The sequence below is a fragment of the Naegleria fowleri genome, assembly GCF_008403515.1.
Source record: "Naegleria fowleri strain ATCC 30894 chromosome Unknown tig39, whole genome shotgun sequence".
In the NCBI taxonomy this organism is placed as follows: domain Eukaryota; phylum Heterolobosea; class Eutetramitea; order Acrasida; family Naegleriidae; genus Naegleria; species Naegleria fowleri.
Window position 1 is genome coordinate 1 of NW_025407971.1, and position 10118 is coordinate 10118.

Here is a 10118-nt window from a genome sequence, read left to right on the forward strand (position 1 = left end):
CCAAGCAAGCAAACCCAAACCCAACAAACTAAACCCAAGCCCAAACCCAAACCCAAACCCAAACCCAAACCCAAACCCAAACCCAAACCCAAACCCAAACCCAAACCCAAACCCAAACCCAAACCCAAACCCAAACCCAAACCCAAACCCAAACCCAAACCCAAACCCAAACCCAAACCCAAACCCAAACCCAAACCCAAACCCAAACCCAAACCCAAACCCAAACCCAAACCCAAACCCAAACCCAAACCCAAACCCAAACCCAAACCCAAACCCAAACCCAAACCCAAACCCAAACCCAAACCCAAACCCAAACCCAAACCCAAACCCAAACCCAAACCCAAACCCAAACCCAAACCCAAACCCAAACCCAAACCCAAACCCAAACCCAAACCCAAACCCAAACCCAAACCCAAACCCAAACCCAAACCCAAACCCAAACCCAAACCCAAACCCAAACCCAAACCCAAACCCAAACCCAAACCCAAACCCAAACCCAAACCCAAACCCAAACCCAAACCCAAACCCAAACCCAAACCCAAACCCAAACCCAAACCCAAACCCAAACCCAAACCCAAACCCAAACCCAAACCCAAACCCAAACCCAAACCCAAACCCAAACCCAAACCCAAACCCAAACCCAAACCCAAACCCAAACCCAAACCCAAACCCAAACCCAAACCCAAACCCAAACCCAAACCCAAACCCAAACCCAAACCCAAACCCAAACCCAAACCCAAACCCAAACCCAAACCCAAACCCAAACCCAAACCCAAACCCAAACCCAAACCCAAACCCAAACCCAAACCCAAACCCAAACCCAAACCCAAACCCAAACCCAAACCCAAACCCAAACCCAAACCCAAACCCAAACCCAAACCCAAACCCAAACCCAAACCCAAACCCAAACCCAAACCCAAACCCAAACCCAAACCCAAACCCAAACCCAAACCCAAACCCAAACCCAAACCCAAACCCAAACCCAAACCCAAACCCAAACCCAAACCCAAACCCAAACCCAAACCCAAACCCAAACCCAAACCCAAACCCAAACCCAAACCCAAACCCAAACCCAAACCCAAACCCAAACCCAAACCCAAACCCAAACCCAAACCCAAACCCAAACCCAAACCCAAACCCAAACCCAAACCCAAACCCAAACCCAAACCCAAACCCAAACCCAAACCCAAACCCAACCAAAATCACACACTTTTGGTGTCAAATTATTATCCAGTAAAATATTTCCAGGTTTTAAATCACGATGAACAATCATGTTAGGTTTTAAGGAATGCAAATAGGCCATTCCGTTCGAAATTCCCAACAAGATGGAAAGTTTTTTAGCGAGAGGTAACTTCGCCTTACCCGTCTTGCATTGATAAATGAGCTTATCCAAACTTCCTCGAGATAAATATTCAACAATCATGAATTTTCCATTTTCAGTCATGCTAACTCCGTAGAAATTCACAATATTTGGATGTCTCAATGAGCTCAATAGGGATGCTTCTCGTTCGAATTCTTCACTTTCTCCATGCAATTCAGAGTAATCTAATTTGAGACTCTTCACAGCAACTTCAGTTCCATTCCAATTAGCAAGATAGACCATTCCATTCGATCCTTCTCCGATCTTTTTAACAACATCTAAATTTTCAATGGGTATAATGTGCTTTTCTTGATAGTGAATAGATGGTCGAGTGATACTACTCATAACGGATTTCGTCGTTCGACCCGAAGCATGTGCATTCAGAGGAGGAGTTGTGGTGGAACCTGTGAAAATAAATTTCTTGTCAATTAAAGTCTTTTCCAACTTCATTTCTGCCTTTTCTTTCTTTTCGAGCTTTTTCAGTTTTTTCACAATCACATAGACACCATACAAGACAGCAATTCCAAAGATAATTCCAACAATAAAGAGAATCACTCCTCCAATCAAGACCACAGGAATCACAATGAAATACGGAAATCCAGGAGGATTTTTAGAACAAATCATTGCATTTCCACTCGAGCTCATCGGTTGAAGAGAATCCTCTGGATTGCATGTCATGATTTGGACTGGTATGGAAAAGAACATGTTGCTGTTCACTGTCAAATTCAATGTCGTATTCGTGAGAAGGTCATTGCTGGAATACACAGAAAGATACAATCCCCGGATGGTTAAATAATCGCTTGAGAGGGAATCAATGAGGACAGAAATATTGTTGCCAACACTCGACACTGTAATAGGTTGTTCAATTGACTTGATTTCTTGATTATTCTTGTCCTTCATTTTCAAAGTAATATCTACGGGCTGTCCTGGATATAAGGTGAGAGAAGATGGCATGTCTGTGATGGTAGTGATCGATGGATCTTGTTGATTCTGATACTTGACTGAAAATTGGAATTGACTTGCATCAATACTTGTGGCAATATTGTTTCCATATGAAACAGCTGAATTTAGTCCTGTCAACGAGTTGGAAACCGATTGCAACAATGAAGGATTCATTGGGTTTTCTGTGAAAAGACATCCACCTGAATAAGAGGCCATATTATTGGTGCAAATTGAGTTCACTATGTAATTGGAAGTGAGAGAAGACAAGTATAAGGCACCTCCTCGCTTGGCCATGTTATTTTGGAGAGTAGAACTTTGAAGAGAAAATGATGAAGTATCTTTCACAAAGATGGATCCTCCATTTTGGGATGCCGAATTTCCTGAAAATTGACAATTTGAAATAGTGACATTTTCTTGTTGTAAATAGAGTGCTCCTCCATCCATTGCATAATTCTTTGTGAACTGGCAATTTGAAATGATGAGATTTCCAATAGTTCTACCAATTGCAACAGCACCTCCATGTTGTCCCACATTTCCAGTAAATATGCAATTATTAAATGAAACTGAAGAGAATTTGAAATATCCAACCATGTTTTCAATTTGAATTGCTCCTCCAGTGTTAAATTGAAAAATTGAATTTTGAACATTCACAATGGAGCCTTGATAGATGGACATCATTGGGAGGTCTCTATTGTTGACAAAACTTGAATTGGTGACAGAAAGAGTATACAAGCCAGTGAGCTGCAACAGCGCCTTATTGGTTAGATCTGTTTGATAATTATTTGAAAAAGTCGAATTCTCTATTTTAACACTTCGTACAGAAACAATTTTTAGATCTAAATTGCTTCGTTCAAAGATGGAGTTTCGAATGACCATCGAGTCTCCGAACGTTATCAGTGTTTGTTTTGTTGTGACAATATTAATTTGTTGCATTAACAAGCTTTGAAATTGGCTAAAAATTACCAAATTATCATTAAATTTGACATTTAAAAAATTCATATTTGAAAACCTTAAAATCAAATCCACATTCTCAAAATAAGATTCTCCCACTGTGAGGGTTTTTGAAATAACATCTCCCATAATCATACTGCCATTCACAAAGTTACACCATCGAAATATTAATGCTGCTGCCACGTTCGACATCGACCAGTAGGTATTGAAAAAAATTGAATTTTGAATTCTCGTGTCACTATTTTCATTTAACTTGTATATCGAGGAGCCAGTAAAATTGCAATAATTCATGGACGAAATCATCATCTTTTCCTTGAAAATTGTATTCCTCACATCGAACGAACTAAATCGATTCGTGATATTCAATATGGCAGGAGCTTTGGAAAAACTAAAAAATTCGCTCCCCTGACAATCCAACACCACATGCGATTGGTTAGGTTTCGAGGAAATCCATGTGAAATCAAAACTAGCAAACTTGGATATGTTCGGATTTGTGAACATGTAATTGCAAAACTCGGATGAAATATCACTCATCACATGAATGGTCAATTGAAGGTTGTACAAGACATTTTGCGTGGAGGGTATTTGCGCATCGATGGCTTGCATTTGTTGTTGGATGGTAAAACACGGATTTGAACTGGGATATCCGCACGAAGTGGCATTCGTTGTATTTTCGAGAGCCGAGTTAAAGAGAAGATAGGTGTCATAGGCATAGTCTAAGTAGGTAATGATAGGTGCTGCATGGACCAGAATGATAGGTTGAGTTGTTTTTGTTGTTGAGGATAGAGGAGTGTTTGTGAAGGACAAGATGAAGAGAATGAAGAAGGATAAAAAGAGTCTCAGCAGCAGAGACGTAGGGATGGCATTGGTGGTGCATGCGGTTGAACTCCTGGTACTATTGCTCGTCGTCGAACTTGTCATTTTGGAAGGAGATATACTAGGGGTTTGAGATGGTTGGTGTGGAAAAGAAGGAGCAAACGATATCTCGGGCAGTTTTTTTTGTTTTCTGAGACACAAAGTGGAAGCTTGTGTCAAGTTGGTGTTCACCACTTTCATTACCCATCGAAAAATTAAAAAATTAGTTTGTCCTCAGGAGTTCACATCTTCAATGAGTCATTAATCAACAATGCCACTTTTCAAAAACTCACACAAACTCAAATTTCCAAAGCGAGTATGTAAGTACTTAACTGGTGATTCTGCATCAAATTTAGTGTCTCATTTATTATCGTCAAACCCACGATCACAAATGGGAATAAGCAATTCAGTCTCACCAAATTCCTTCTCTTGTGAAGTTCACAATATTTCAACTGCCGCACAAAAGTGGTGCTTGCCATATTCCTCATCATTTACCACTGATTGTGCATCGTTAGCTTGTCAAAATGTCGATGTCTTGGATATTTCCATGAAGGATGGCCTTCTCCTTCCACTTTTTCAACATGGCCGTCAATATCATGTCCAACTTCTTTACAAACATTTACAATATATTTCACCACATAATCTCGAATAAGTTCTTCAGTACAGAATGGACTCATTGGGAAGGCCTTAATAGCAGACAATGCAAGTCCATGTTTGTTTTTTCTGAAATTTCTAGTGTAGGAGAGAGCAGGTCCATCTTCTTCGATTCGTTTCAAGTGAAGAATGTTTGCAATATGTTTTTGATAATCGTTGGATTTGTTAACAACTGTGGCATCACTCTCTTCAAATTCTTTTTTGTATTGCTCTTTGGCATTGATTCCTTCTGGATAGACTCTGAAGAGTGTCACAAATCCATTATCCAAATCATTTACAATGACAATGTTCTCAAATTCAGAGAGAGCGGTACGAAGTGCATGTTGAACACTCACCAAATGAGCAATCATTGACTGATAACCCTCAATTCCAAACAATAACAAAGTGCTATAGGCAGACAAGCACATGGCAGGTCTCGAGCATTCGAGTGTGTAGCATCCAGGTTTGTACACAGAGAAATTATACAAGTAATACATGAACTCTTTGGGACGTGATAGATTCTCTTCAAATTCTTTTCTGTCTTTGAATAAGACACAACTACAGACGTAGTGAGAAAATCCAGTCTTGTGGAAATCAATTCCAACAGCGTCTGCCAAATTCATGAATTGAATTCTTTCAAACACACTCTTAATGGCAGGAAGGACATATTGAGTGTCAATTTGGAGAGGATTCTTCTCAAAATCATAATAACGGAAGAAGAGCCATGGCCATCCAATCACAGAATCGACGTAAACGAAGGGTTTGTAATCGAGTTGATATTCCTCAACAATCTTGTCACGAATTTCCACAATGCTGCGAACATCATCGACACCGAATGGGTCCGTCGATCCACAGGTAGCAATAATGCATGCAATTTTTTCCTTGTTGCGAGCAGATTCGGAGAGTTTCTTGTAGAGGTCATCCATATTCATCGAATTGTCATCATTGATGCCAATACCAACAATATTGTCCATTCCAATACCACACCAATCACAGGTGTTAAATTTGCAATAGTGACCAATCTCAGAGACAAAAACCTTTACATGATCACTATCACGAATACCTTTGTAACGATATTTCATTCCGAGACACCTTGCTAAAGCAACTTTGAGGGCATACTGATGTTGTTTTGGGTTTCATTAAAAAAGGCAAAAAATTCATGTTCATAAATCATTCGCAGTTCATCAACAATAAACCATCATCATTAAGGGTTTAAAATTTCACAATGATGACGACTTACCAATTCATTTCCTGTTCCTCCAAAAGTAAATATTCCATTCGCAGTTTGTGGATCCCAACCGACCAATTTCGATAACATTCCCAAAGATTCAATTTCTGTCAATGAAACATTCCAAGCAAATTCATCGTGGACCACTGCCACGTTGTACAATGAACCAAAGAAGGAACTAATCAATGCTGGAATATTTGCAGGAGGATTCACATTTTCCAAATTCACTGGAGAGGAAAGATCCATCACACCGTGAAAATACTCTGAAACTTTAGAAATGACTTGTTTTGGTGTGGAAGGATGAAGTGGAAGCTCTGCTTTGGCTCTATAATTGGCAATATCTTCCTCAGCATTGAGAATTCTTTCAGCCTTACCAATGAAGGAACTGTGTGGATTGTCCGTATGTTTGAGTTTCAAGATTTCATCGAGGGAATGTTTCATCAGATCTTCAAAGTTGCGATCTCGTTTCTCATCGAGAATGGGAGATGGGTAAGCAGGTTGAATTTGTTCTTGAACAATCTTTTGGAAGAGTGGTACACGAGTTTTGGTTTTTGAGGGAATGTGTTGTTGTTTCTGTTTGGATTTTCCTGAAGGTCCAGCAGTAGACTTTTGTTTGGCAACTTTCTTGAGTTCGACCATTCTTGGTGTTTGCTTGAATTAATACAATAATGGATTGCTTTGATTTGTGAATTGGATTGAAAATCAATCTAAAGATATGGAAGTATAACAAATTCAAAGGTGATTCAGCGTTATATGAAAATGTTCAAACTGGTGGAGTCTGTTTTTTAGAGAATAAACGTGCTTGCTTTTGACGAGTAATCTTTGTGCAATGCAATCATTTGGTTGGATTTGTAAGTGGAAAGTGTTTGCTTGACAAATTCAGAAAAGGAAGCAACACATAATCGAGTAATTTCCTTCAAAGAGTATTCAACAAATTGAGCGATTTAGTGGTACACCATTCCTCTAATGGTCAATTCGTTGTTGTTGTTCAATGTGGCCATTCTTTTGAACATGCATTTCAGAGATGTACAGTCCTCAACATTAAGAAAATACTTTAAAGAAATTATTTTGAATTTCGAAACTTTGTGAAGATGCAGAACTTTATAACATCTTCTCTTTCAAGTTGAATTCACCATTGCGCTTGGGTTTTCACTCATTCCGAACATACGATGATAGCCATTCAATCAAAAAGGCTGATGGATAGGCCGATTAATCAATTTTTTTTCGCAACAAACAAAAATGCAACGACGTCTCAAGCCTTTCCTTTCCAACTCTTCTCTATGTAAAACATGGATTGGACTGGAAGGAGGCTCTCCTTCCGTTCTCACCAACAATGGACATCATAGACTTGCCTTGAGAAGAAATAATAATAATACTACTACTAACAACCAATGTTATGCTTCCTATTCAACCACAACAACCTCTCATCAGTCTGCCACAAGTGTTGCCGTGAATGAAGAGACATTTCCATCGAGGCCATCACCATCGGAATTGATTTCAGAGGAAGCACAAACCGCCTCAGCACCATCACTCTCACCTGCAGAAATGGCTACTTCAGAGCAAGCAGCTTTGGAGGCTATGGAGAGAAAATTCTATGTGTTGCCATCGATTTTTGAACAATACGGTACTCCGAGACCACCCACCATCTCTCTCATTCATCAATTTACGGACGGAAAGGCTGCTTTTGAATTTCAATCACAAGATAATGTTGAATCTCTAACTGCACAATTACCAAATATTGACAAGACATATCCTAATCCTAACCTTGCCCAATACTATGAACAACATAATGCACAACTTCAATCCCGAACCTTAAAAGATAATATTGTGGATTCACAACCATACTACCGTCTTTCTAGTTTTAATTATAGCGCACTAAGATATAGCTTACTCAGAGCGGGATTTAAGAGATTAGGAAAGGACGTTCCTGTGGTTGAGAGAGGATTTATGAGTGCAGACGAGGAGGAAAAGGAGAGACGTTTCGAAAGTTTCATCAAGGAACCATTTTCAATTTTCTGGGGACGTCACTTGCCTGCTCACTTTTATCAACACTTGAATGCATTTCAAAAAGTGAATCATTTTCCAGGATCAACAAATTTAGGTCGAAAGGATTTACTCTTCATTAATCTCTTCAGACAACAGCAATTAATGGGAGGTGCTGAATATGACTTTTTCCCTGACAGCTTCCTCTTACCGTACGATTACAATGTTTTTGAACAGAGATGTAAGGAACAAGAGCTCTTCATTCTCAAACCATTCGCAAGTAGCTGTGGAAGAGGAATTAGCGTTTACAATACCAAGAAACAGGCTCCAATTCCACAAGACAAACGTATCCTCGCTCAGGAATATATTGCAAATCCATTGTTGATTAGCGGAAAGAAATTTGACATGAGACTCTATGTTCTTGTCTCCTCATATGATCCTCTTCGTGTTTATTTGCATAATGATGGATTAGCGCGATTTGCCACCGAAGAATACGACATGGAAAATTTGGATAGTGTATTTTCGCATTTAACCAATTACTCACTCAACAAAAAGTCTGATGCCTACGTGAGAAATAATGAAGAAGGAGAGTCAGAGGAGGATGGTTGGAATGAACATGCTCACAAATGGAGCATTCCATCCCTCAAATCATACCTCAAACGAAATGGATTCCCAGTCGAAAAGATTTGGGGTGACGTTGAATCACTCATTGTCAAGACATTAATTTCCGTTGAAGGAAGAATTAGACAAACATGTGACAAGGTCAAATTGCCAAGCACAAAGAACTGCTTTGAAATTTATGGTTTTGACGTCATGATCGACAACAATTTGAAGCCATGGCTCATTGAGGTCAATATAATGCCATCTCTAGGAGTGTCCTCAGTGCTCGATAAACGCGTGAAGGTCGATGTTTTGAGCGAAGCTTTCCATATTATTGGTATGGTTCCTTACTCGCGTTTGAATTACGAACAAGAGAAACAGAGCAAACTTCGTTATTATGGAGAATCTGTGAGTGCTCAAGAAAAGTACATTCTCCACGATAGTGAAGATGAATTGTCACGAATGCACAACTTTAAGAGAATTTATCCACCTGTGGATGGCAACCCTGGTCGATACGAGCATTTGTTTGCTGAGCATGTGCCATCGAATAAGATTTTGATCGATTTTGAAAAAGAAAAACTCAATCATAGTATTGAGTCTCTTCACAAACTCATTGCATAAAATTATTATACCATATCTCTTTACTTACCCACAGTGAGCATTATGTTTTCCATCTCTTTGTTCTTTCAAATGATCTAATCATGAAGTCGAATACATAGTTCAGTAAAGAAATTCGATGGAAAGAATGAAAACGATAGTTTTGAATTTTAAGCAGCAAGAGAAATTTCCAAGCCAATTTTGCTTGAAGCAGCAATGCTTTAATATTATACCTTGAGGTTCATTATAGGAGAGCGCTCGATAAGTCTTAATTTATTCATTCCCGCCAAAATCTTTACATTAAAAAAAATTCATTAATAACATCCTTTGAATCCCTTTCAGTAACAATGACCGAGAATGAGGACACCACAACCTCGTCCTCATCAAATACCATTCAGATTCCGAATCAATCATCATCGAACAACATTTTGAATGATGCTTCGTTTGAGCCTGGCTCTCCTCAATTAAATGCAGATAAGAAAGAAGATGACAATGATGCTGCTATGGAAACGTTTGAAGGAACGCGTCTCAAATTTTTGTAAGTTTTTTAAAGCAACCGAATTGGATCATTAAAAAAAAATTCTTTTGATAAATCATTGCATCAACCCGATCATCATCATCAACAGCCACACTCTCGGATTTCGAAATATACCGCAAGCCATTCAACATTTGGAAAATGAAGAGGAAATTGTATATCTTGTCGGAAAACATGTTTCAATATTTAATTATGAAAAACGAACTCATACATTTATTTTGAAAAGTGGCAATGTTTTGGAAATTCATTCTTTTGCCATTTCCTACAACCGAAAATTTATTGCATTGAGTGAATCCATCAACTCTTCAGATTCCAAACGAAAGAGCCAACAAAATCTCAATCAAACCAAAGAGAGTTCTACCGAATATCAGATATCTGTCTACAACTTTCGAACAGCCAAACGAGCACGAGTACTCAATGTGGCAGGAACATCA

General features: G+C 39.0%; 5 protein-coding genes across 5 annotated transcripts in view; 3 read left to right on the forward strand and 2 right to left on the reverse strand.

The window, feature by feature from the left end:
• FDP41_004620 (uncharacterized protein) lies at positions 1-1278 on the forward strand (the record flags this gene model as incomplete). Its single annotated transcript, XM_044708055.1, has 1 exon — positions 1-1278. A coding segment is annotated over one exon (1278 nt), but the record flags the coding sequence as incomplete, so codon positions are not given.
• Positions 1279-1385: 107 nt separating this feature from the next.
• On the reverse strand, positions 1386-4174 carry FDP41_004621 (uncharacterized protein; the record flags this gene model as incomplete). Its single annotated transcript, XM_044708056.1, has 2 exons — positions 1386-1394; positions 1451-4174. The coding sequence occupies 2 exons, from the start codon at positions 4172-4174 to the stop codon at positions 1386-1388; spliced, it is 2733 nt and encodes a 910-aa protein (XP_044561028.1).
• A 425-nt stretch (positions 4175-4599) lies between these two features.
• Positions 4600-6608, reverse strand: FDP41_004622 (uncharacterized protein; the record flags this gene model as incomplete). The annotated part of the gene is made up of 2 exons (XM_044708057.1): positions 4600-5859; positions 5982-6608. 2 exons carry the CDS (start codon positions 6606-6608, stop codon positions 4600-4602), a joined length of 1887 nt encoding a protein of 628 aa, XP_044561029.1.
• A 600-nt stretch (positions 6609-7208) lies between these two features.
• FDP41_004623 (uncharacterized protein) lies at positions 7209-9173 on the forward strand (the record flags this gene model as incomplete). The annotated part of the gene is made up of 1 exon (XM_044708058.1): positions 7209-9173. One exon carries the CDS (start codon positions 7209-7211, stop codon positions 9171-9173), a length of 1965 nt encoding a protein of 654 aa, XP_044561030.1.
• Positions 9174-9496: 323 nt separating this feature from the next.
• FDP41_004624 (uncharacterized protein) overlaps positions 9497-10118 on the forward strand; it is a gene marked incomplete at both ends in the record, with an annotated part of 4318 nt that continues 3696 nt past the window's right edge. The window contains 2 exons of the mRNA XM_044708059.1: positions 9497-9687; positions 9776-10118. The exon at positions 9776-10118 is cut by the window's right edge and continues 123 nt beyond it. Of these exons, the coding sequence (XP_044561031.1) occupies positions 9497-9687; positions 9776-10118 (534 nt within the window). The remainder of the gene's footprint in view (positions 9688-9775) is intronic.